Source organism: Babylonia areolata, chromosome 17, assembly GCF_041734735.1.
Source record: "Babylonia areolata isolate BAREFJ2019XMU chromosome 17, ASM4173473v1, whole genome shotgun sequence".
NCBI classification, from domain to species: Eukaryota; Metazoa; Mollusca; class Gastropoda; order Neogastropoda; family Buccinidae; genus Babylonia; species Babylonia areolata.
The window spans coordinates 11,137,932-11,165,403 of record NC_134892.1 but is presented as its reverse complement, the minus strand read 5'-3'; the positions used below and the strand labels follow the sequence as shown (position 1 = coordinate 11,165,403).

General features: G+C 41.1%; 2 protein-coding genes across 2 annotated transcripts; both read left to right on the top strand.

Annotated features, from left to right (window-relative positions):
• LOC143291656 (uncharacterized) lies at nt 1-25,409 on the top strand. The gene is made up of 11 exons (XM_076601649.1): nt 1-168; nt 2,139-2,531; nt 3,328-3,518; nt 6,715-6,925; nt 8,333-8,435; nt 9,117-9,280; nt 11,006-11,098; nt 12,246-12,359; nt 12,700-12,721; nt 14,122-14,197; nt 18,568-25,409. The coding sequence occupies exons 1-11, from the start codon at nt 120-122 to the stop codon at nt 18,706-18,708; spliced, it is 1,557 nt and encodes a 518-aa protein (XP_076457764.1). The 5' UTR covers nt 1-119; the 3' UTR covers nt 18,709-25,409.
• Nucleotides 20,422-27,472, top strand: LOC143291408 (uncharacterized). The gene is made up of 3 exons (XM_076601248.1): nt 20,422-20,462; nt 26,201-26,955; nt 26,999-27,472. Exons 1-3 carry the CDS (start codon nt 20,422-20,424, stop codon nt 27,325-27,327), a joined length of 1,125 nt encoding a protein of 374 aa, XP_076457363.1. The 3' UTR covers nt 27,328-27,472.

Below are 27,472 nucleotides of genomic sequence, written 5' to 3'. Positions count from 1 at the left end.
CATGGCCGACAGTGAGGCAAACAAAACTTTCTGAAAACTTTAGGCCTTGCGACAACACGGACATCATTTGATTCAGAGCGAGTGACCAATATTTCTTGGGAACAGAAGGGAACGAGACAATGGGAGCCAAAGCAGTAGAACTTAGCATCGTGTGCATCTTCTGTTCAGGTAAGTTTTTCATACTTGCGATGTTTCAGTTTCGGGGGTCCGGTTAAAAAGTTGTCGGCTGCTTCGGAGTTGTCAGTGGGGCAGGATGGCCCCTTGTCGTCAAATATTTCGTTGGAGTTTTATGTCCTTTCGAGGTTTAGCATCAAAGTTCTCAGGACAGGAGGAGATTCGAAATTCTAGCCTGCTGATTCTACATTTGAGAAGAATAGTGTAAAGATGGGTCTGGGTCAGTCAGTTCTGTATTGATTTATGACAACATCAATTTTTAAAAAAAGTGCAAATATAGGTAGTTGTACAGCGGTACTTATATAACAAAACAACGTAAAAATATAAATTCTAGCTTATACGACAGTATGATACTTGATATTGTTGTTATTGTTGTGCTAGACAGTACAATTAAAAAAACAAACCAAAAAACAAAAAAAAATAAGGACACTCAATCTCAGTTTCTCTCTCTCTCTTGCCCATAATTTTTGTGACAACTTTGAATTCATTTTTTCCTAATGTCCCGAGGGCTGCATGTAAAGGCGAATATTTTTCTATGTGCTTGTTCCACCTCCTGAAGTATACACATTCATTGTGTGTGTGTGTGTGTGTGTGTGTGTGGATCATATTCATATAAATGGATTTTCAAGTTTTCAAGTATTTTTAGCAGACCTGGTTTGATAAAAAGAAAACAACAACAAACAAACAAACAATAGATTAACAGAAAAAATTCAATGGTAACTGGCACCCAGCATGCACTTTAACCTGCCATCATGTATATGTGTACACAACATGTCGCTATCACCATGTGTTTGTACATATGTATGTTTGTGTGTGTGTAAGCGAGCGAGTGTGTGTGTGTGTGTGTGTGTGTGTGTGTAAATTATAATTTTCCATTTGCAATCTAGTAATGAATTCTTAAGTTTCATTTTCATCTGACACAGAATAGCAAATTAAGGTGTGTTCATAATAGTTTTCTTATTTGGTCATGGTTTGAATTCATCACTCATGTCATTTTACCCCCCTGAAACTGAAAGCACATTGAGCATTTCTATTGAAAATATTTCATTTAAAAAGTTATAAATACATGTTTTGGTTTGTGCCATGGATTTTTTCTTAGGTCATAGAATTGTGTCACAGGGAATTGTATCAGTAAAAGTTATTTCTTCAGAAAGTTAGCATATCATATATTGAAATATCACATTGTCGTCTTTGCTTATTGATACTTTAAAAAAGTGTTTATTGGTTGTGTGAGTTTTCCCATAAAAATTGAAATATATGACAATTATATATTGATTTGTTGATCAGGTTTGGTATTCAAGAAGTTTTTTTCTTTTCTTTTGTTGTTGTTGTTGTTGTTGTTGATAAGAATCTCTATTATTTGCTTTTATTAGAATGGAAGCTTGTGGAGTGAATAGAGCTGGATTGTGAAGGGGATTGAGAGTGGAGGTAGAGCCTGCTAGAGGGGAAGGAGGATTAGTGTACTAGGGGGTGATAATCATGGATGAGTCTATGGGCTAGGTAGGAGAATGATATGTGGGGTGTTTGTGCATGTTTGAGTGTGTGTACCCCTGTTATATGTGTGTGTGTGTGTGTGTGTGTGTGTGTGTGTGTGTGTGTGTGTGTGTGTGTGAGAGAGAGAGAGAGAGAGAGAGAGAGAGTGGTTATGAATATTTTAATGTAAATATGTATAAAGTTCTTATTCTTAACTTACTTGTAACTTAGCTTTAGCTTATTCACATGTTATGATTATCTTTTGAACAGTGAATTTCTGTGCAAGTGTGTGTATAGACAATAAACCAGTTTTGAGTCTTAAGGTGTCGGAGCATGCAGACTGATCAATATTAGTTTATTACACACACTCGTGCGCACACACACACACACACATACACACACACACTCACAATCATCATTATATAAATATTTGCAATTGCTCTTCAGACTGAAATGATATGGCTCTGTCTATTTGTTGTGTGTGTGTTCAGCGATATCCGGAGTAATGTCAGCATCGATGCAAGCATTGGTCACCCCAAACCCAGCCATCTTTGGAAGGAAGCTTACAGTGAAATGCCTGTTCAGTGTAGAGACCAATGAGGAGATCCAGAATGTGCAGCTGTCCTCCAAAACGGAGGACACGATTGTCGCTTCGCTGTTCAATGCCCGGCAGACAAAACCAGCATGGAATTCGGGACAGTTTGTTGACAGTCTCCGAGCGCGTGGTGGTGATGTGTTTGGATCGTTCAGTTCTGGATTTCTGTCGCTGGAGTTGAACCCTGCAACTTGCAATGATAACCAAACAATGTACCAGTGTCGGATACAGTCCTTGGTGGGTAACATAGGGCCTACAAAAGACAGTGAGACCACTGTGAACCTACAAGGTGGGCTGTACATACTGAGACTCTGTGTGTGTGTGTGTTGGTGTGTGTGTGCAATTTTATTTAATGTCTACCCACATTAACTTGATTAAGTGATATTAGACTTGTGTGTATGTGTGTGTGTGTGCGTGTGTGTGCATGCTTGTTCTGTCTTTTTGTTTCTGTCCTAAACACTATAATCAGTATAAAGTTCATGAGTTTGTTGAGATCAGTTTCTGATTCTCTTTCTCTGTCTGCCTAGAGCTCTAGTTTCTGATTCTTCTTCTTCCCAGTTCTTCTCTTTTCATTTGCATAACTTTCCAAATTTCTGGAAGTTGAACTCCTCAGAGGATTTTCTCTGTGTGGCTATGTTCTCTTTTCATGTTTTTCTTAACAGTAATCATGCAGACTGAAAACGCTCATGTCATACTAAAAGCTTTGGTACAAATTGAATTCTGTTTTATAGATTCATACAAAATGTTTTCAAAAAGTGAATCTATATAAATCCAGACAAGTGTGTTAAATTTTGTTGTTGTTGTTAAGATCGAGGTAGGCTATTTGCAGACTTACTGATCTTAATTTTTTGAGGCAGGATAAACCAGGTTTTGTACACAGGGGAATCCCCAGCTTTTCTTAGAATTAGAAGTTATCTTGAACTGTGCTTCTGGGGCCAGGGAGCTTTGCACTCTAAACTGACTTGCGGTGAAACAGGTATATAGTAGGTCTTATATTAAAACAGTGTCTCCTATGAAATATTTACATGTTTTCTTTTCTTATCTCTATGTGTATTCTTTTCATTTATTTCAAATTTAATTTTCAGTCTACCCTGAGGAACCCAATCCGATATCAGTGACATCGCGGCAGAATGTATCGAGGACAGCGCCGCGGAATGTGACGCAGTCCACTGTGCTCTCCTTCACCTGCACAGGGAAGGTGGGGGACCCCCCAGGAAACTTCAGCTGGTTCAGGATTGGAGGGGGCATGAGCGGTCGTGAGAGCTTCACAGGAGAGGTACACTCAGGTTCAGGTTCAGATTCAAGGTGGTGTCAGAGCGTGTGGACAGGTCCATGTATACATACAATAATATACACACCCAACTTTACATCTGTGAATAAAAAGAAGAAAAAGAAAAGAAGTAAAACAAGAAGAAGTACTATGTATTGTTGTAGTGGACCTCTAGACACCTGTTTGAGTTTTTTGTTGTGTTTTTTTTTTTCACCCCATCCTTTCTTCTTGTCCACTTTTCCTGATTTTCTTCTTTTTCCTAACCTTTTTTGGCTCATGTTCATCTGGTTATATCCTTTATTTGATTGTCCATTTGTCTGTTTGTATACATGTGTGTGTGTGTGTGTGTGTGTGTGTGTGTGTGTGTGTGAAATGAAATGACAATTGATGTGAGTTGCCTAAAATGGGATTGTTCCATTTTAGCTCTCATTTTTTGGCTCAACAAGCAAATGGTTTCAGTTGGTGAGCAAAAATATGATTTGGATCAGATTCAATGTACGATATCATCATGTACGTATTGGTGTTTGGTAACACTTAGCGACCTGCAATTTTGGTTTTGACATTGTTTTTATTTCAACCAGCAAGAATCCTTCTTGAGCCCTGAAGGCATTGCTTGTTATTTCTTTATTTTCTCCTTTCCTTTTTTCTTAAAGCAAAAAAAAAAAAAAAAGAGTCACCGGTCTTTGTATGTAAGGGGAATGGCGGTTCCTTGATGGAAAGCTAGCACAAGACCGGTAGCAATGGAGATCTCTAGTGGTGGCCTTTGGTCATGACACAGTGCAGGAACATGATGAAGAGGATTTATTATTATTATTATTATTAAGATTATTTTTATTATAATTATTATTATTGGTACAATATAGCACCTAAGCTCTAAGCGCTTTACAGATATACGTAATCATTTACACAACAGGCTGCCTACCTGGGTAGAGCTGACTGACAGTTGCCTTTAGGCGTTCATCATTTGTTTCCTTTATCATTGAGTCGGGCTTCAGGCATGCGCACGTACACACTGTTTATATTATCAGAGTGGATTTTTCATCAGGAATTTGCCAGGGACAATCCTTTTTGTTGCCGTGCATGTTCTTTTGTGTTTGCAAAGTGTGAATGCTGCATATGGGAGGGACCTCTGGTTATTGTTTCGTCTGAATGATTGGTTATCTCCTTCGTTTGTGGGGGAGAGGAGGGTGGCAGAATGGGTAAGATGCTTATCTGCCAATACAGTGTCTCTGATGGTCTTGGTTCTAATCCCTGTCTCACCCTTTTCCCCCCACGTTTGACTGGAAAATGAAATTGAGCATCTAGCCGTTTGAATGAGACGATAAACTAAGGTCCTGTGTGCATCACGCACTTGGTGTACTGAAAAAGAACCCATGGCAACACAAGTGTTCTCATCTGGCAAAACTATGTAGAAGGAATCCACTCTGATAGGTACACAAACATATATATATATATATATGATACGTATGCATGCACTCAAGGCCTGACCAGTGTGGTAGGTTGGTCAGACATCTGCCTAGCAGATGTGGTGTGGCGTTTGTGTGTTTTTGTCCAAACGCAGTGACACCTCCTTGGTCAGACATCTGCCTAGCAGATGTGGTGTAGCGTTTGTGTGTTTTTGTCCAAATGCAGTGACACCTCCTTGGTCAGACATCTGCCTAGCAGATGTGGTGTAGCGTTTGTGTGTTTTTGTCCAAACGCAGTGACACCACCTTTGTCAGGCATCTGCCTAGCAGATGTGGTGTAGCATTTGTGTGTTTTTGTCCAAACGCAGTGACACCTCCTTTGTCAGGCATCTGCCTAGCAGATGTGGTGTAGCATTTGTGTGTTTTTGTCCACAGGCAGTGACACCTCCTTTGTCAGGCATCTGCCTAGCAGATGTGGTGTAGCATTTGTGTGTTTTTGTCCAAACGCAGTGACACCTCCTTGGTCAGGCATCTGCCCAGCAGATGTGGTGTAGCGTTTGTGTGTTTTTGTCCAACTGTAGTGACACCTCCTTGTTCAGGCATCTGCCTAGCAGATGTGGTGTAGCATTTGTGTGTTTTTGTCCAAACACAGTGACACCTCCTTGGTCAGACATCTGCCTAGCAGATGTGGTGTAGCGTTTGTGTCTTTTTGTCCAAATGCAGTGACACCTCCTTGTTCAGACATCTGCCTAGCAGATGTGGTGTAGTGTTTGTGTGTTTTTGTCCAAACGCAGTGATACCTTGGTCAGGCATCATCTAGCAGATGTGGTATAGTGTTTGTGTGTTTTTGTCCACACGCAGTGACACCTCCTTGTTCAGGCATCTGCCTAGCAGTTGTGGTGTAGCATTTGTGTGTTTTTGTCCACAGGCAGTGACACCTCCTTTGTCAGGCATCTGCATAGCAGATGTGGTGTAGCATTTGTGTGTTTTTGTCCACACACAGTGACACCTCCTTGTTCAGACATCTGCCTAGCAGATGTGGTGTAGCGTTTGTGTGTTTTTGTCCAAACGCAGTGACACCTCCTTGGTCAGGCATCTGCCTAGCAGATGTGGTGTAGCATTTGTGTGTTTTTGTCCACAGGCAGTGACACCTCCTTTGTCAGGCATCTGCCTAGCAGAAGTGGTGTAGCGTTTGTGTGTTTTTGTCCAAACGCAGTGACACCGCCTTGGTATCTGCCTAGCAGATGTGGTGTAGCATTTGTGTGTTTTTGTCCAAACGCAGTGACACCTCCTTGTTCAGGTCAGGCATCTGCCTAGCAGATGTGGTGTAGCGTTTGTGTGTTTTTGTCCAAACGCAGTGACACCTCCTTGGTCAGGCATCTGCCTAGCAGATGTGGTGTAGCGTTTGTGTGTTTTTGTCCAAACGCAGTGACACCTTGTTCAGGCATCTGCCTAGCAGATGTGGTGTAGCGTTTGTGTGTTTTTGTCCAACCGCAGTGACACCTCCTTGGTCAGACATCTGCCTAGCAGATGTGGTGTAGCGTTTGTGTGTTTTTGTCCACACACAGTGACACCTCCTTGGTCAGGCATCTGCCTAGCAGATGTGGTGTAGCGTTTGTGTGTTTTTGTCCAACCGCAGTGACACCTCCTTGGTCAGACATCTGCCTAGCAGATGTGGTGTAGCGTTTGTGTGTTTTTGTCCAAATGCAGCAACACCTCCTGGAGAAGCAGAAAATGAAGCTGGTGTGTGTGTGTGTGTGTGTGTTTGTGTGTGTGTGTGTGTGTGCACGGTGCAGGCTGGCAGTCAGGTCAGAAGGCGGTCTCAGGAGGGATGCTACTACACACAGACCAGCTCCCTGTCGGTCAACATGACCCGCACAGAGGAGGGCCAGCCTGTGGAGTTCCTCTGCATGGTCAACCACCCCTTGATCCCCGACGCCAGTCAGCGCGACTGCTCCCACCCCAACATCAGCTTCTGCAGCAGCTCTGGCCCCATCAACGTTCTGTGTGAGTGGTTTTGGTGGTGGTGATTTTTTTTTTTTTTTCCTCAACTCACCTTTCGCCACCCAAGTTTCTGTGTGTGAAAACCCCTCCCCCCAGCCACCCACCCACCCAAGTGCCAGATATTTCAGACTTGATGCTCACTGTTTTACACTTCTTCTTCTTCGTTCATAGGCTGCAGCTCCCACGTTCACTCGTATGTCCCCAAGTGGGCTTTTACATGTATCACCATTTTTACCCCGCCGTGTAGGCAGCCATACTCCGTTTTCGGGGGTGCTGTTATAAATGATTTGGTTCATGTTGAAACAACACTGTTGGCTTGTTCACTTGAAACTCAATCAAGGGGGTGAGGTTAGTCAGTTTCTTATTGCACAGGAAAATTGGCTGTAGCTGTCGAGCTTTGTTACAGTGTGAAAAACGGTGCTTTAAACATGATCCCTCGATGTCGACATAAAGTCGCCTTTGGCAGTCAGCTGTCCAAGACTTGCACCAGTAGCTGCTTGAAAGGATGGTTTTGCATATGTAAAGAGAAGGGAGGTAATATAAGAAGGGAGTCTTACTAGCCGCAGCTACTATTGATTTCTCTGCTGAGGCGGGGTAGTAGTTTGTACAGGACAGGAATCAGACCCCTGCCTTGAGTCTGCACCAGTGGTTCAGGGGAAGTATGTTAGATTAAACATGATTTTAGCAGGGTGGTGGGGTGGGGGGGAATTACTTTTCTTTCTTTAGTTCATGATAATTGATAGCATGAATTTTTTTTTTTTAAACCATGAGTTTGTTTATTTTGTTGAAGTTATTTTAAGAAGAAAAAAGTTTTATGACAGTTTTTTTTGTTCTGTTTTTGTTCTTTTTTTTCCTTTAGTTGTATATACCATGAATATGAAAAAATAGGGAGATAGTTTATAAAGTAGAAACTGGTCAGCTAGTTTATAAAGTAGAAACTGGTCAGCTAGTTTATAAAGCAGAAACTGGTCAGCTAGTTTATAAAGCAGAAACTGGTCAGCTAGTTTATAAAGCAGAAACTGGTCAGCTAGTTTAAAAAGCAGAAACTGGTCAGCGTGAGTCTATTGCTCCTCTTTGGAATAAGTTCTCTGAGAACACCTGAAAAACGCTTTCTCATGCATTTCCTCCCATCCGCTCTCTAAATCAGTAGTTGCTTTGTGTATATGTGAGCATGTGTGTGCGTATGTATGTGTGTGCGTGTGTGTGTGTGTGTGTGTGAGTGTGGGCGTGCATGTGCGTGTGTGTGTGTGTGTGTGTGTGTGCTGTCTGCTGCACAGGCATTTGATTGTTTCTTGTTGTTTTTGTCTCTGTGTGTTTTGTCTTTGTGTGGAAGACAAAACACACAGGTTCGTTCATTCATGTTCATTCGATCAGTCAATCATTCATTCATTCATTTCTCTGTGCTTCCAGACCCGGTGACCTTGTTAGGTATCAGTGATCCCTTGCAAGTGAGTGAAGGGACATCTTATGTTTCTGTGCAATGTCTGGTGGATGGAAATCCAAAGCCTCATTTGTGAGTATGTGTGACTTGACTTGACTTTACTTGACTTGACTTGAGTGTGTGTGTGTGCGTGTGTGGTTTGGTTGGGTGTGTGTGTTTGTGTGTGTGGAGTGTGTGTGTATGTTCACATGTGTGTGTGTGATGGGTGGTAGATTATGAGTGTATGTGTGCATGTGTTGGGTGGGTGGGTGGGCGCATGTGTGTGTGTGTGTGTGTATGCAGAAACAGGTGAATGCAGTAATCAAAAATCGTGATTGTGCATAAAAGTGTCTACTTGCATGCAAGTGTAGGTACTGTGTAGAGGTGTGTTTACATACATGTGTGTGTGTTTGTGTTATGTTTGTATTTGTGTGTGTGTGTGTGTGTGTGTGTGTGTGCAGATACAGGTGAATGGAATGGTGTTTGTCATGTTTGTGCATGAAAGTGTGTACTTACATGCAGGTGCAGTGTAGGGGTGTATTTACATACATGAGTGAGTGTGTGCCTCTGTGTGTGGATGTGTGTCCCGTGTCTTGCATACTCAACACTCACACATTGATGCATGCATTTGGTCTTGCTGCGTGTGCTCATGTGTTCAGAAATGTGCTTGATGTCGACAGAAGGGGAGGAGACTGGGTACGTGTGTAACTGAAAACTACCCTCCCCTTTTACCCCATCCCCCCTCACCCCCTCTTCTTCACTCCTGTACCACAGGATCGAGTGGCGAAAGGAAGGGGAGGATGAGGTCATCTCTACAAACTACGTGCTGTCCATGCAAAATCTGACACTGGACAGCACCGGTACCTACGAGTGCACTGCGTACAACACCATTGATGGTGTAACGTACCAGGCCAATGGCTCTGTGACTCTTAATGTCGGTCAGTGTGAAAGTTAGGTGCTTTTCTTCAGTATGATAACTTGCTTTAGGGGGTGTGGGGGGCAGTGAGGATGGGAGTGGGGGTGGGGAGATTGTTGTTGCTGTGGTTGTTTTTGTTGATTTGTTGTTGTTCTGCTGTGCTGAGGAAAGTGTTGAGTAAGCTTGGAATTTTCCTTCATGTTTTTTTTTTTTTTTTTTTTTTCGTTTGTTTGCTGCAACTCCCACATTCACCCACATGTACAAGTGGTTTTTTTTTACGTGTAAAACCGTTTTCACCCACCATAGAGGTAGTCATACTCCATTTTCAGGGATGTGTATGCTTGTTTCCAAAACCCACAGAATGCTGACATGGATTACAGGATCTTTAACATGACCTTCTGCATGCATATACAACAAAATGGGTTTGGGCACCAGCAGGTCTGCATGTATGTTGAACTTGGGAGATCAGATAAATTTCCACCCTTAGCCCACTTGGTGCACCAAGACCGGGGATGGAACCCAGGTGAGAATCCAGTGTTCTATCCATTCGACCACCGCGCCCATCAGTCCTTCATGATAACTAGCTTGGGGGTTTTGTTGTTGTTGTTCATTTGTTGTTGTTCTGCTGTGCTGAGTGTTATTTTGTTCATTCATGGGTTAATTGTTTTCCATGCTGCAAAGAGGTCTTGTGTCCTTAATAAGCCTTTCCACTGTAAGTGCCATTACGGGTTGTTTATGTTCCTTAAATTTAATGGGTTTTTTAAAATTTTTTATCAGTTTCAGTGGTATTTCAGTACTAAGTAAGCTTTTTATTCAACATCTTTCTGTGTGAATTGATATGACAGTTAAGTCGCCTTTATTGACACAGGAGGAAGGTGGCAGAATGGTTAAGACGCTCAGCTGCCAATACAGAGAGTCCGTGAGGGTGTGGGTTCGAATCCCGCTCTCGCCCTTTCTCCTAAGTTTGACTGGAAAATCAAACTGAGCGTCTAGTCTTTCGAATGAGACGATAAACCGAGGTCCCGTGTGCAGCACGCACTTGGCGCACTGAAAAAGAACCCATGGCAACGAGAGTGTTGTCCTCTGGCGAAATTACGTAAAATGAAATCCACTTTCATAGGTACACAAATATGTAAGCATGCACTCAAGGCCTGACTAAGCGTGTTGGGTTATGCTGCTGGTCAGGCATCTGCTCAACAGATGTGGTGTAGCGTGTATGGATTTGTCCGAACGCAGTGACGCCTCCTTGAGAAAGTGAAACTGAAACTGAAACTATTGACACTGTAAGTGACATTACGAGTCTTTGATCAGCCTCTGATTTAGTGTCTTTCTGCTGTAAGTTGTTGTCACAGTGTTGGTGTTTCACTGTTAGTTTTGTGTGGGTGATGCTTGACTGTTTGTGTAATACATATGTATGTATACACAAACGCATGTGTGTGCATATGGAGGGGGGGTGGGGTGTTTGTCACTGTTTGTGTTGTGTGTGTGAGTGTGTGTTTGTGTGTGTGGAGGGTAGTGGGTATGTATATTATTATGTACGCTTGAATGTATGTTTATATATATATGTGTGTGTGTGTTTGTGTGTGTGTATGCGTATGCATTGTGTTCATGTATGTGTGTATACTGGCTTTGCTAGGTAGTTTGGTGTGTTTCAAGTAATATTGATGAAATGTGTCACATATTTATAAACCCAGGTTTCTGGATAGCATGCTGCTGTTTAAACCATCCATCACTGTTAACATTCCAGTGACGACGGTCGTCCCACCCACCACCACCACCACATCTCCACCCCCCACAACCACCACCACATCACGGTCTGATCCGGACAAGGCGGGACTAGGTAAGTCAGTCGTGAGGCTGTCACAGCACCAGACATAGAGAGATAGTGATACGTTGTCTGAGATAATGTTACCTCCGTCGTATGTTTAGTTTGTTTTATAACCATTTCTCCCTCATGTTTTTCGGTTGTGTTACCAGTCTTTAAATTTACAACTTCTCCATCATATTTTCGGTTTTGTTACCAATATAAATAACCAGTTCTACTTGCATAAAAGTGTAGATACTGTGTAGAAGTGTGTTTACATACATGTGTGTGTGTTTGTGTTGTGTTTGTGTGTGCAGATACAGGTGAATGCAGTGGTGTGTGTCATGTTTGTGCATGAAAGTGTGTACTTACATGCAGGTGTTACCAGTCTTTAAATTACAACTTCTCCATCATATTTTCGGTTCTGTTACCAATATGAATAACCAGTTCTGTTACCTGTCTCTTGAACATTTCTCCATCAAATGTTCAGGTTCTGTTTCCTGCTTGAGTCCACAGCAACATCGGCTACGTTAATGGATTCTTTCAAAATGAAATTGATGGAAGATGTGAATTTTCCTTGTTACACTAACTGCTCTTTTTGGAGGGAGCTTCTTTAATCTGTAAATTGTTGCTTCATTATTTGCCACCCAGTGAATCCAGACTCTCCACCGGCCTTATCCAGGATGTGCATATGTTTTATGTTTTTAAGAACTTGTAAAAAAAAAAAGATTTTTAAATGACATTACTTTATTGAGTCCTTAAAAGATTTAAAGTTGACTTAGGTTTGTAAAAGTTTTAAATTTTGGCCTTTGTATTACTGATATGGAAAAAAAAAGTGCATCGTTTCTGTCAGCGATAAAGCACAGCGACGAAATGTTCCACACCTGGGCTTGAGTTTTGAATAATGATTTTTAAAAACTTAACCCTGGAAGAATCTTTGTGTCTGAAATGCTGGCACTCAAAATGTTATGCATTTCATCCGGGATCCTTAAGTTTGAAATGTTTGGCATTTGGTGTTTTAAGGGTTGTCAAAAGGTTTTAAAATGTGATAAAAGAACCTGTATGATCCCTTTAAGCTGTATAATGGCAACGTCTTCGAGATCTTGTATCGTGTTGTACATGGTGATACTTGTAGACAGTATTTTGAAATTTGTCAGTGTGCTGTGCATGGTGATGTGTACAGGTGAAAAGGAGATCATCATCATCGTTGTCGTCTTGGTGGTGTTAGTCGTCGTCATCGCCATCGTCGTCATTGTCTTCATTGTTTGCAGACGCAGCGGTCTGAAAACGGTGGGAGGTAAGCGCCTTTCTTCTTTCTTTTGATTTTCAGAAGGAATGTCATAAACGATCTAGAGACAATAGTTTGGGGGCTAAAGGGACAGTAGTTTTACCAGGATTTGACAACACACTTGATGGCACCACACGTTTGATCACATAACCCCTTCCTCCCACCCCCCCGCTCCCACACACCCCTCCCACACATACACACAGAGGTGGGGTGGTCAGGGATTTGCTTCAAGAGTTGGCAGTTTTACTTTGTTGGGGCACTGTATTCTGGAAGTGTTTTCATCAGTGTGTATTTAACAACAATTGCTTTTGATGTTGGATTAATTGATTGTTTCATCATTGTTTTTCAGAATCTACAGAGACGTATGAGAGGTAAGCGACTTGTCTCGATCCAGTACTTTTACCTTCTGATTCTTGATAGTATATGTGTTATTGAATGGTTGTAGATGGAAGAAAACAGTTGATTCTTGATGGTATGTGAGTGATTGAATGGTTTTAGTAGGAAGAAAATAACTTATTCTTGATAGTATTTGTGTTATTGAATGGTTTAAGATGGGAGAAAAGAACTGATACTCGATAGTATGTGATTGATTGAATGGTTTTAGATTGAAGAATTGATTATTGATAGTATATATGTGTGATTGAAGGTTTTTAGATGGAAGAAAAGAATTGCTCCTTCATGTGTTTGAATGGTTTTAGATTGAAAAAAAAATCATGATAGTATGTGAATGATCACTTGGTGAGAGATGAAAGAAAATGGTTGATTCTTGATAATAATTGGAGTGATGGCCTAGAGGTAACGCGTCTGCCTAGGAAGTGAGAGAATATGAGCGCGCTGGTTTTAATCACGGCTCAGCCACCAATATTTTCTCCCCCTCCACTAGACCTTGAGTGGAGGTCTGGACGCTAGTCATTCGGATGAGATGATAAAGCGAGGTCCCGTGTGCTAGCATGCACTTAGCGCACGTAAAAGAACCCACGGCAACAAAAGGGTTGTTCTGGGCAAAATTATATAGAAAAATCTACTTCGATAGGAAAAACAAATAAAACTGCACGCAAGAAAAAATACCAAAAAAATGGGTGGCGCTGTAATGTAGCCACACGCTCTCCCTGGGGAGAGCAGCCCAAATTTCACACAGATAAAAAGAGAAAGACAAATATAGGTATGATTGAATGATTTTAGATGGAACAAAAATAGTTGATTTTTGATTAGTATATGTTTGATTAAATAGTTCCAGATGGAAGAAATGAATGGATTCCTGATACAGTAGGTATGGTTAAATGGTGCTTTTTTGGACTGCATTGTGATGGGTGCAATAGCCGAGTGGTTAAAGCGTTGGACTTTCAATCTGAAAATCCCAGGTTCGAATCTCGGTAACGGCGCCTGGTGGGTAAAGGGTGGAGATTTTTCTGATCTCTCAGGTCAACATATGTGCAGACCTGCTTGTGCCTGAACCCGTTTTGTGTGTATACACAAACAGATTACGCATGTTAAAGATCCTGTAATCCATGTCAGCGTTCGGTGGGTTATGGAAACAAGAACAAACCCAGCATGCACACCCCTGAAAACGGAGTATGGTTGCCTACATGGCATGGTAAAAACGGTCATACATGTAAAAGTCCACTCATGTACATACAAGTGAACGTGGGAGTTGCTGCCCACGAATGAAGAAGTTGTTGAATTTGGTGGGAGTTTCTTGGTATGTATTGTTGTAGCCATTATGACAGTTGATTTACTGTGGTCATGAGTGATGTTTTGCTCCTGTTCTCAGCACTGAAAATTCGCCAGACAACATAGCCATGCAGCCGGCGTCTGAAGTTGTTGACAGTGACGAGACCCTAGAACCTGTGAGTCTGTCTCTGTCTCTGGTTGCGGTGATCGTCATTGGGGTTGTGCTGTTGGTGTGTGTCTGTATCAATGAGGATATGTGTGTATTGGTGTGTGTTCGATTGATGATATAGGTGTGTGTACATGTGAGTGTTTGGATTGTCATGATAAATGATACTGTGTGTGTGTGTGTGTGTGTGTGTGTGTGTGTGTGTGTGTGTGTGTGCATATATAGTCTGGAATGTGTTTAACCTGTTCAGTGCCAGAGAATTCGGAAAAAGAAAAAAAGTGATGTTCCCTTGCCAGGGAAGTTTTAGGGTTCAGGGGTAATAAATCATACAAATAATTCTAGGAGTAAGGAGATACAGAACAAAAGTAAATGTTTTTGTGAATGAAAATGAATGTGAATTCAAAATCTAGGCTTTTCCCCCAATTATTTTGAATCTGGATAACTATTCAGGCATTTCAAAATGAAGATAGTAATTTTTATGCCTTAAAAAGTCTATTTCCACCTCATAGTAATTTTTATGCATTAAAAAGTCTATTTCCACCTCATAGTAATTTTTATGCATTAAAAGTCTATTTCCACCTCCACATAATGACACCCAGAAAGAAAACAAACAAGATACAGCTGGAAAACGCATGCTTATTGTCTGATTATACCTGTAAAAGAATATAATAACGGCTTATCAGTTAATGACAGCAATCACAACTCTTGTAGTCATGTAAGTGAATAAATGTCCTGGCAACGACATACGTGGATTCAGTCAACATAAAAAGTCAATCATGTTCTCAGAAAGTGAGCTGTCAAGTTTTTCTTGCACCTAAGAGTGTCCTCGTTTAGAGAAGAGAGCTTTTTGTTGATAGTCCCTTCCTCCTGCTTGTAACTGATCCGACAAGTGTCTTCTGTGCATTCGGTTTGTCTCCTCTATAAAGAAATCGGTCAACTTATCAGGGACAAAAAGCGTGGAAAAGTCCAAGCATGTGATTCCCGTCTTATCGCCTGTCAACCCTGCGTTTCAAGAAAATTGTGGATGATTGACTGCTGCCATTCCCGCCACTTGATCACTGTGAAAATACAGTACAGTGACAGCTGGGCAACGCCCACTTACCATGCCCTCTGTCTGTTTGACCAATTGTCTTGCACCACTCCTCTGTCTCTCCTCCCCCTCTTCTCAAATTACGTGAAAGTACCGCACCTTCACTGTCAGTCATAGTCACTCGATCAGAAATGATGTCTGACTGGATAGATGGACTGAAGAAAGAGTTGTCAATTTCGTCACTGTCATTAACATCACCTTCTTCCTCGTTCGCCTCACGTTAGATGAGCAGCCCGGTGTCCTCGATGAAGGCTGCCGTCCGTCGCAGCTCCTCCAGGGTGCCGTACAGCTTGGCATCCACTGCTGTCGGTGTTGGCCACCTTTGAGATTAAACAAATCTAAGACAAGACAGATCCATCTCCCATTGTTATACTCATACATAATCATCAGTATGGCTTGCAGTGTTGTCTAAATCTTCTGACTTGGACCACTGTCTTCACTTGATGAAGTGTCCAACGCCTTTTTGGCATGTAAGGCAAACCCTTTTTACGCACATGCTCCAAGTGGCCCAGTTAGCAAATCATTATTGAGAAAAAAGGGGTCTTCCACCTGACGAATGGTTACGTAAATTTTATGTTTATAATCCAGACACATTAAACTAACCATTCAGAATCTGATTATAATTAATTGTACCAAGCTCCGATGAAGGAAAAATCCAAATAAATGCAGGACCTCAGTGGATGTCTTATAGGCACTGTGGCAACACTTTTTGCAGGATGTCAGCTGATGTCTTATAGGCACTCAACCTTTTTTCAAGGAGGCGTCACTGTGTTTGAACAAATCCATATATGCCACACCGCATCTGCTAGGCAGACGTCTGACCAGCAGCGTAGTAACCCACTGCACCAGTCTGGCCTAGAGTGCATGTATACATAGTCATTCGGATGAGACGATAAACCGAGGTCCCGTGTGCAGCATGCATTTAGCGCATGTAAAAAAAAACCACGGCAACAAAAGGGTTGTTCCTGGCAAAATTCTGTAGAAAAATCCACTTCAATAGGAAAAAACAAATAAAACTGCACGCAGGAAAAAATACCAAAAAAATGGGTGGCGCTGTAGTGTAGCGACGTGCTCTCCTTGGGGAGAGCAGCCCGAATTTCACACAGAGAAATCTGTTGTGATAAAAAGAAATACAAAATACAAACAAAAAAACAAAATTTGTGTATCCATCAGAGTGGATTTCTTCTGTCTACAGAATGTTACTAGAGGACAACATTATGTTGCAATGAGTTCTTTTTCAGTGTGCCAAGTGCTTGCTACGCATTGACTGGTCCTTGGTTTATTGTTTCATCTGAATAACCAGATGCTCATTTTGATTTTTCCAGTCAAACTTGGCAGAAAGGGTAAGACGAGGATTGAAATCCAGACCGACGGGCGCCATAGCGGAATGGTTAAAGCGTTGGACTTTCGATCTGAGGGTCCCGGGTTCGAATCACGGTGACGGCGCCTGGTGGGTAAAGGGTGGAGATTTTTACGATCTCCCAGGTCAACATATGTGCAGACCTGCCAGTGCCTGAACCCCCTTCGTGTGTATACGCAAGCATAAGATCAAATACGCACGTTAAAGATCCTGTAATCCATGTCAGCGTTCGGTGGGTTATGGAAACAAGAACATACCCAGCATGCACCCCCCCGAAAGCGGAGTATGGCTGCCTATATGGCGGGGTAAAAACGGTCATACACGTAAAAAGCCCACTCGCGTATATACGAGTGAACGTGGGAGTTGAAGCCCACGAACGCAGAAGAAGAAGAAGAAGAAGAAATCCAGACCCTCATGGACACCGTACTGGCAGATGAGTGTCTTAACCATTCTGCCACTTTACTCCTCATACCTGAAAGCTTGCACAGTGATGTCTAGATAAGGAAAACAAGTGAAAAAAAAAAAATAGACAGCAGCGTTAAAACGGTTTCGTATTTCCCACAGGTCAACAACAGCAACAGCAAGAACGAAGACAGTCTTAACTCTTTCGTTCTCTATGAACCATTACTCCCCCTTGTACCGAGATTCCTACCATACGTATATTTCCTTCATTCCTGGATTTAGAGAAGAGAAAGAAAGTATGAAGCAGGGTACTTATTTCAGAGACTTAGGCAACACGGCTCTTTGCAGTACACTAAGATTGTCATATACTGTTGTGTGCAGAATTGATGTGAGAAGTTGTCTGTGACCCTGTTGACACTGTAGGGTGACATCTCTGGTGACACTCAGGTGTAAAACAGGTGACTTTGGGGTCAAACACAATGCATACAAGTACGTACTGCATGCAGGACAGTGTTTTGCTTGAAGAGTATGCATATCATGCAGGTACTTACCAAGTAGTGCTTCATGAGTATCTCAGTGCCACACTGATAGTCATATGCATAAAAACTGTCACAATTGTCACTGCTATCGTCCGTATCACATGAATGATTTGAACTTTGTCTCAAAGAGAGAATATATGCCTTTCACTACACTTGCAGTCTCATGAGCCAGAATCAGATTATTATCTACACAATTCTTGAACAAAAATATTCAGAAACGATACTTTCTCTAAATACACATGTCCATGTCACAGTCATCACGTAATATGCTGCACAAAGGTGACGTGTGTGATATACCTTGAAGCAGTCATGCCAGTTATTGCACAAATATACGCCACAGTTTTCACACTTGTTACTTTTTTAACTTTTCATCTCCCGCTATCTGTGCTTCTGTAGCAACAGCTAATAGCACTCTCTCCTCGTCATTCAGTTGAAACAGATCGAAATCATTATCTGATAGAGCATTCTAAAACTCATCATCAGAAAACTGGTCTGAATCCAAACTTTCTACACATTCCATTTTTCTGTGTCCGTGTGTCTACGCAGCACATCGGCAAGAATGGAGTGGCACCCACTTTCCCATGGCCTAGGGAGGGAAAGGGGGTGTCTGGCATCCATTCCACTCATAAACACTGTCCTGCAAGTGACCCAGTCAAAGATAGATGACGCACACTGATGACGCAACTCGTGGGAAGTTTAAAGTGTTTACTGCGAGAACCGATTTTTGGGCTGCAGGAAGGAAAGGGGGAATTCTCTGCTGCACGGTTTTCCAGCCTTCAGGAATGAAGGGTAAAGTTCCTTTAAACCAGGAAACTGGGCTGCAGGGATGAAAGAGTTAGAGAAAAAAAAGTTAGAGAAAAAAGATGTAAACGGAGATGTTAAAACAGTTTATTTCCCCAGGTGAACAACAGCAACAAGAAAAACGAGGATGGCCTTGATGAAAAATGGTGTAGACGGCGACATTAAAACGGTTTGGTATTTCCCCACAGGTGGACAACAGCATCAGCAAGAACGACGACGGCCTGATGTACGCAGACCTCCAGTTCGACAACAAACCTCGCAGCCGAAAACCTCTGGCCATCGACGATTCCCAGACAGAGTATGCAGACATCAGCATGCCTCAGGTCTGATGGACTGGCCTGACTGACAGGGTCTGACTGACTTGGGGTTGTCTGTCTATCTGTGGGTGTGGCGGTGGTGTGAACATGCCAGTGACGGACTCTTGTGACATGTCCTGAAAACTGGCAGACTGACCTAGCAGGGACCTGGACGTCCAAGACAGTGTAAGGGTGGTGAAGTCTTTTTAGTGACATGAGTATGCTATCTTTTTGCTTGTATGTATGTGTGGGTTTGTGGGAGGAAGGCTTTTTTAGTGGTATGAGTATGATGTCTTTTTGCGTATATGTTTGTGTGGGTGTGTGATATGTGCGTGTGTATTAGTTTGTGCACGTGCATGGGAGACTGACCACACAGTGACCTGTATTTGAAGACAGTGATGGCACGAATGTAATATCTTTCTTTCTTATGTGTTTGTGTGGGTTTGTCTGTGTCAATGTCCGTGTTACATGCATGGGAGCCAGCATAACCTATTTCCAGCTGCTGTGGTTTGTGGTCTCATGAAATGAATAATACCGACACTCTTCATGGACCAACAAGTCCTTTTGTGGGCCATGTAAGTCCATTCGCGCTCCATTTAAGTCCATTTATGGGCTAATTAAGTCCATTTGTGTTCCATGTAAGACTATTTTTGGTCAGTTTACACCCATTTCAGTCTGTTTGTGGTCCTTATAAGTCCAGCCACCACATAGCTGAACAGGTGTGTTGTACAGCAGTGCACAGCAGCAGCAGCAGCGAATCCAACTAGTCATGCTATCAAACTGTGGAAAAGGTCCATGTGTGGGTGTGTATGGTGATTGTAGCAGACAGAAATAGCCTTCCCACCAGACTGCTGAAGAGGATTGTGTTTGTTGGCCGTTACTTCTAGTCTCCCTTGTTTTTACACTTGTATGTTTACACATATATCTCTTGTTTGCATGCTGTCCCAGTTGTGTAAATCTGTTTACATTTACTACAGACCTGGTGGTGTGTACTTGGGAGTTGTTATAAAACGTTTATCTCTGTTTTTTTTTATCGTTTTCAAGTCGTCCCACCAATTATGTTACTTCAAGGTTGAATTTGAAAAGAGTCCTGAGCGTTTATGTTGTTGACTTTTCAGGGAAAGAATTTTTTGGTCCAAAATTGTTGAAACATAAATCCCAGTTATGATGTGGACATGGTGAAAGGAGATGGTTGTGATTCAGTACGGACCAGTTGTGTGTGCTGGTAGCAGTACATTGCACTTTGGTGTGTGTGTGTGTGTGTGTGTGTGTGTGTGTGTGTGCAGGGGTGCAACTCTTCTTGGATAGTCTGTGAACAGATTGTTCAAAACCTGTCATATTATTGCTGGGTCAGCAAAATTGGTGTGTGTTCTGGTTTGCAAGTTCAGCATCTTTATGTTGCTGTCATAAAGCAGTTTGATGCAACATTTCTTGTGAGTATGAAGAGAGAGAAAGAGAGAAATCATGATGGACAAGCCAGACTTCATTGGTCATTGATTGTCAGTATTAAACTTTGAAGGGGTTTTAAATATTTAGAAAAATAAGTACACCTTTCAAGAAAGGAACATTTTGTATGAATCTTCATGAACCATCTTTCCTGTCATTTGTCAGTTGTTGTACAAGCAAGTGTTCACTGCTTTTATCATGGGATATCCAAGGGGCAAAAAAAAAAAAAAGGGTTGTAGGAAAAGGGTAACATTTGGATACTGTTCCCATATTTGGTTGGCCCGTAAACAGTGAAATGCTATGGGTCATATCTTCAATGATATACTGAAAGCATTGAGAAAGTGAGTCAGCTTGATAAAATTTGTTTTCTGATCGGGATAGATGAATATATTTTGAATTGAGTTTGTTTGCAAGTCTTCTTTTGGCAATGATTATATTGGTGTTTTGAAAACGAAACATCTGTCTGTACTTTATACCCTAAATCGTGCAATTTGAATACATTGTTCGTGGCACTCCGTTTGGTTTCGAACACAGGCTGATTCGTCCTTACCTGGAATTTTTGCAATACTGGGTGGGATGTGGAATGTTGCTGTTTTGTTTGTCGCAAATTTGTGAGCTGTGAAGACTGAAAAGTCAGGAGAAGTTGCAGTGTGCAAGGTTGGTTCTCGCTGAGAATGCCATGAATAACTGTTCTTTGCAAATTTTGTACAGAAAATCATCTGGTCAATATTGCGTTTTTTCGAAGAGTTTTTGTTTGTTTGTTTGAATTGTTTTACTTGTGTGCAAATAAGTGTGTCAAAACTAGTCTTCCATTCATTTTTGCTTTGTTTGTTAGTTTGTTTTGTAGATAAAAAGCATGATGAACCTTTCAGTCAAGATCACATCTGATTTTTTGTGTGTAAATTTTGGTTTTGTGCATCTTCTCTTTCAGTTGGTTTTCATTTTGGTGTTGTTTTTTTTTGTTTTTTTTGTTTTGTTTTTTCTTGTTGAATGAAAGTCAAGCCACATTTAGTCCAGATTGGATGTAACATTTTGCCAATACTGTTTGTATAAGTATTTTGGATGTGGATGTTAAGTGATAGTTTGTCACTGATATCCTGTTCAAATGCAAACATCTTTAAAACTGTGTGGATGATAGTCAGCAGTTTTCTATTCAAATACAACACTGTGTGGATTGTGTACAGAAACACATCGTTATGTACAGAAACACACATTATGATCAGGAACGTGGTTTTTATTTTTATCACGATTGCTTTTGTGCGCTCATGTATGGGTTTTTACAATTTGCATGCTGCAGTTTTGTTCATTTGATTGTTTTCATTCTGCTGTTGCAGTAGTTGGTGCATGTGCTCAAGCTGTATGTATGTTACAGCTTTGTCAACCCGGAGAAAATGACGTCCAAAACGCTGCTCACTTATCATGGTTTTGAATGAAAATAATGATGATGATCGTTTCTCTTCCTCTCAACTCATTCAGCCCCTTGCTGGAGAAACACTCTGGTGTTAAACATTTTTTTTGATAAAATGGTTTCCTCGTTCATACATAAGTCTTGAACATCCAGCAAAAGGAACTAACTTCTACAGTATTCCCAGCTGTGTCCACACACGTCGATTTGGAGGGGGAAAAAAGCGGTTGATTTCAGTAATTTCCTGTGTTTTTTCCCCATGCGTTTGGCAGGGAAGCCTGCTGTGGCTGTAAACTGCCCAGGGGTTGAATGGGTTAACACCATTTTCTTGCAAATCCCCTGCTTCCTTGGTTTGACAGCATGGATGTTTTTAGTTTGACAATAAAGTTGTCGGTTGGTGCAAGAAATGTAAGAATGATTTGGGTTTGGGATGAATGGCATGAGAGTATAAAGCCACTGAAACAGGACAAATGATGGAGCAGCTGTAACAAAACCAAAAAAAAGTGAAGAAAGAAGGAAAGAAATATACTGTTTGACTGACTGTAATCTGTACAGTGGATAGAGGGTTAAAGTGTTTTGTTATTTTTCTTTTGCACTCATTTTTCTGGGCCAAGGTTTATAACTTGTTTTGTTTTTTTTCTCTTACAAAATTTTGTCAGAAACCTTGGGGGCCATAAGCACAATTTTTTGTTTTCAGTTTTGGATCATAAGCACAGTTTTTACCATTTGCTTTTTGTGCCAAATGCGTGGTTTGTTTTGATTCACTTTTCGGGTGATAAGCACAAGTTTTTTTGTTTTTTTTTCCATTCACTCTTCTGAGCCATATACACACACTTTCATGCTCACTTTTGGGGCTGTTAATTTTACATATGCACAGTTTGCTTCATTCTCATTTTGTACCATATGCATGATTTTTATTCACTCACTTTTCTGGGCCGTATGCACCAACCTTTTGTTCATTCACCTTTCAGGTTGTGAAGCATTGTTCATCCATATTTCTGAGCAACAAAGACACACTTCCTGCTCACTTTTCAAGCTATACGCACAGTTTGTTTGACTCGCATTTTGTAGCATCAAATTTTTTGGATGGATGATGTTTATTCAGTCATTTCTTACGCACATTTTTGTTGTTGTTGTTCTCTTTATTTTTTTGTTTTCTTGTTGGTCTCTGTGTACCAGAAGTCACTGCTTGGTGACTTATGGCATACATGTCTTCCATTTCAGATTGCTACTGCAACTGTTAAGAAAAATCAATCACTGTTCCAGATGTTTCAGTCATGAATCATGTGTTAGGGTAGAAAAAAAAGGGGGTGGGGGTGTTGGGGGGCGTGGGGGAGGGGGGGGGATGGCACCTCTTTTCACGGATTGACAAACCTGACAGCGGATGGGAAGTTGTAATTCGAAAAGTGTGTGTCTGCATGCTTGTCCATAAGGAGCAAATGAAAAACCCGAGTTAAGAGAAAGTTCGCTCAGTTGAAGAGATGTTCAGCTGTCACAAATCAAACAGAAAAGCCTGAGTTAAGAGAAAGTTCGCTCAGTTGAAGAGATGTTCAGCTGTCACAAATCAAACAGAAAAGCCTGAGTTAAGAGAAAGTGTGCTCAGTTGAAGAGATGTTTAGCTGTCGCAAGCAAACAGAAAAACCAGGGTTAAAAGAAAGTGCTCAGTTCACAACTAAACAGAAAAACCTTAGTTGGGAGAAAGTCCTTTCAATTGAACAGATGTTTAGCTGTTGCAAGCACAGAGAAAAATCTGAGTCGGGAGAAAATGCGCTCAGTTGAAGAGATGTTTAGCTGTCGCAAGCAAACAGAAAAACCCAAGTTAAGAGAAAGTGCTTTCAGCTGAACAGATGTTGAGCTGTCGTAAGCAATTTTTAGACTGATGAAGAAGATGGAAAGCGTACCTTGCCACAAAGAAAAACCAACTAAATCAACAATACCAGACCTTCAGGAAAGAAAATATCAATGAATGGTGGCTATGTTTAGAACAAGGATAGAAAGAGGGAGATCTGAAGTTTGTGCAACTTCTGCAAGTGTGATTTCTCTGTCCATGTTAATTGTTGTCATCACATTGAATAAAAGATCAGTAAAGTTTGCTCCTGAAACCTTCAGTTTGTTGCAGATTTTTTACATCATCTGTTCCTGATGGTGAGATTTTCAGTCAGGCATGTACACTTGTAATGAAATACGTTGAGTGTCAATTTGTCACTTTAGAAGATGTTATTTACACTAGAAATTAAGACTTATTTTTTTTGGATTGCAGATCAATGGAGTTTGGTAAATAGCATGCAGGTTGGAATTAATTTTGTTTAAAGATTGGGGTAGGGTGCTCTTTGTCTTTTTGTGAATGTCTGCCTGACCATGCAATAATTTCCTCTGCTCTTTAGTGACATTTTGCAGTTAGTAGCTTTTTTTTCTTCTTTTTGAAAAAAAAAGTTACATGTTCATTAACTGGTGTTTATTGTATTGTTTGGTATCTGAAATAATGTAGATTTGAACTATAGTTGATGGTCTCAAGAGTGCGAATGAACTAGTTGACTTTCAACCAGTTTTTTTTTTATTTTTTTTTTTACTGTTACGCAAATTGTTTAGGTATAAGTATTATCAAGCAATAAGTGAATGTGTCTGTGTCAATAAATGCATGTTTGTATACATTTGTATTAATGCATGCACATGCATTGTTAGTAGTAGTTCAGGATGTTATGCAGTTTCCATTTCATCATTGATTTATCATGACATTCTTAAACAAAAAAGACAGAAGTGAAGTTGATCAAAGAGTTATAGTTTCTGATCAGATCTGAACACAAATCATTTAGAGCATGGCTGTTTCTTTTAGTACTTTGCACCCAATAGTTCTATCAGGCATGTCACCTAATGAAATACCATATGCCAGAGTGCATCATTGACCATGTTTTTTTGCATACATATCATTGAGGTTGCCATTTCTGAAGCCAAAATATCTTAGCGGCTCAGTTTCTACTTAGCACAGCTGCCACAAACATATCAGTGTTGAATGTCTGATGCTCTTTTGCAGCATTCTGTTGATGCATATAGATCAGTATTGAATGTCAAGTACCGGTATGTTGTTGTTTTTTTCAGGTTTTTTTTTTTTTTGTTTTGTTTTGTTTTAAATTTTATACTGTATAAATTGTCACTGGAGTTCCGTGCCATTTTGTATCGTTCAGATTTTGGAAAATGTCCTAGGCACACCCGCGTCAGTGACTGAATAAAAACGGCCCTTGAGCAAGAATGCAGCAGAGGAGTTGAACTTGAAGTATATACTTTTTTAACTCTCTCCATACGAACGGCGAAAGAATCGACGTTAACAGCGTTTCACCCCAATTACCATCATCAAAATATTGCAAGCGGAAGGCTCTTATACTAAAGAGGTGAATGTTGACAAAGAATACCACAATTCTGACGACGGAAGCTAAAGGTTGGGTCATTCAGACACCCACAGGACATCCGAGGGGTCTGTGTAGAGGAGAAGAGAGGACTGGCCGTACTGAGTGAGTTAAAAGCTGCTACTGAACTGGTAATAATTTGCAGATCCGTTTATTACCATATCAGCTATATTCTTTGAACATATGTTTATGCATGTTTCTTTTTCCCCCGTTCATAACAGACTTGTGTGGTCAGCAAGGCATGAACAGTTATGCTGTTTGAATGTCTGTTTATACACGTTTCTTTTTTCTTGTTTATACATGTTTCGTTTTTTTCTTCTTGTCCATTTATAACAACCCTGTGTGTGTGTGTGTGTGTGTGTAGGCTGTAAGCAGCAGTGATGATGATGTTTTTCCTGTTTATGATGTGGGGGTTATTTTGTGTCTTGCTGAGAGTGTTGTGGTATTGTGCGCTGAAAAGTCACTGCAGGTGGGGGTTGGGGGGGTGGGGGGTGGAGTGGGAATTTGTGCTATGTCAGTGTCAGTTTTGTCGAGGCCTTTTCTCTCTGTCTCTGTTTCTTTGTTTGTCTGTTTGCGTGTCTGTCTTGTCAGTCTGTTTGTCTTGTCGCGTCGATCTGTTTGTCTTGTCAGTCTGTCTTGTCAGTTTGTTTGTCTTGTCTTGTCGATCTGCTTGTCTTGTCGATCAGTTTGTCTTGCTGGTCGATCTGTTTGTCTTGTCAGTCCGTCTTGTCAATTTGTCTTGTCTTGTCTTGTCGATCTGCTTGTCTTGTCGATCAGTTTGTCTTGCTGGGCGATGTGTTTGTCTTGTCAGTCTGTCTTGTCAGTTTGTTTGTCTTGTCTTGTCGATCTGCTTGTCTTGTCGATCAGTTTGTCTTGTCTTGTTGATTGGTTTGTCTTGCTGGTCGATCTGTTTTGTCTTGTTGATCTGTTTGTCTTGTCAATCTGTTTTGTCAGTCTGTTTTGTCTTGTTGATCTCTTTGTCTTGTCAATCTGTTTTGTCAGTCTGTTTTGTCTTGTTGATCTCTTTGTCTTGTCAATCTGTTTGTCTTGTCGCGTCGATCTGTTTGTCTTGCTGGGTGATCTGTTTGTCTTGTCAGGTTGATCTGTTTGTCTTGCTGGGTAATCTGTTTGTCTTGTCAGTCTGTCTTGTCAATTTGTCTTGTCTTGTCTTGTCGATCTGCTTGTCTTGTCGATCAGTTTGTCTTGCTGGTCGATCTGTTTGTCTTGTCGATCTGTTTGTCTTGTCTTGTTGATTGGTTTGTCTTGCTGGTAGATCTGTTTTGTCTTGTCGATCTGTTTGTCTTGTCTTGTTGATCGGTTTGTCTTGCTGGTCGATCTGTTTTGTCTTGTTGATCTGTTTGTCTTGTCAGTCTGTTTTGTCAATCTGTTTTGTCTTGTTGATCTGTTTGTCTTGTCAATCTGTTTGTCTTGTCGATCTGTTTTGTCTTGTTGATCTGTTTGTCTTGTCGATCTGTTTTGTCTTGTTGATCTGTTTGTCTTGTCAATCTGTTTTGTCAATCTGTTTTGTCTTGTTGATCTCTTTGTCTTGTCAATCTGTTTTGTCAGTCTGTTTTGTCTTGTTGATCTCTTTGTCTTGTCAATCTGTTTGTCTTGTCGCGTCGATCTGTTTGTCTTGCTGGGTGATCTGTTTGTCTTGTCAGGTTGATCTGTTTGTCTTGCTGGGTGATCTGTTTGTCTTGTCAGTCTGTCTTGTCAATTTGTTTGTCTTGTCTTGTCGATCTGCTTGTCTTGTCGATCAGTTTGTCTTGCTGGTCGATCTGTTTGTCTTGTCGATCTGTTTGTCTTGTCTTGTTGATTGGTTTGTCTTGCTGGTCGATCTGTTTTGTCTTGTCGATCTGTTTGTCTTGTCAATCTGTTTTGTCAATCTGTTTTGTCTTGTTGATCTCTTTGTCTTGTCAATCTGTTTTGTCAGTCTGTTTTGTCTTGTTGATCTCTTTGTCTTGTCAATCTGTTTGTCTTGTCGCGTCGATCTGTTTGTCTTGCTGGGTGATCTGTTTGTCTTGTCAGGTTGATCTGTTTGTCTTGCTGGGTGATCTGTTTGTCTTGTCAGTCTGTCTTGTCAATTTGTTTGTCTTGTCTTGTCGATCTGCTTGTCTTGTCGATCAGTTTGTCTTGCTGGTCGATCTGTTTGTCTTGTCGATCTGTTTGTCTTGTCTTGTTGATTGGTTTGTCTTACTGGTAGATCTGTTTTGTCTTGTCGATCTGTTTGTCTTGTCAATCTGTTTTGTCAGTCTGTTTTGTCTTGTTGATCTCTTTGTCTTGTCAATCTGTTTTGTCAGTCTGTTTTGTCTTGTTGATCTCTTTGTCTTGTCAATCTGTTTGTCTTGTCGCGTCGATCTGTTTGTCTTGCTGGGTGATCTGTTTGTCTTGTCAGGTTGATCTGTTTGTCTTGCTGGGCGATCTGTTTGTCTTGTCAGTCCGTCTTGTCAAATTGTTTGTCTTGTCTTGTCGATCTGCTTGTCTTGTCGATCAGTTTGTCTTGCTGGTCGATCTGCTTGTCTTGTCGATCAGTTTGTCTTGTCTT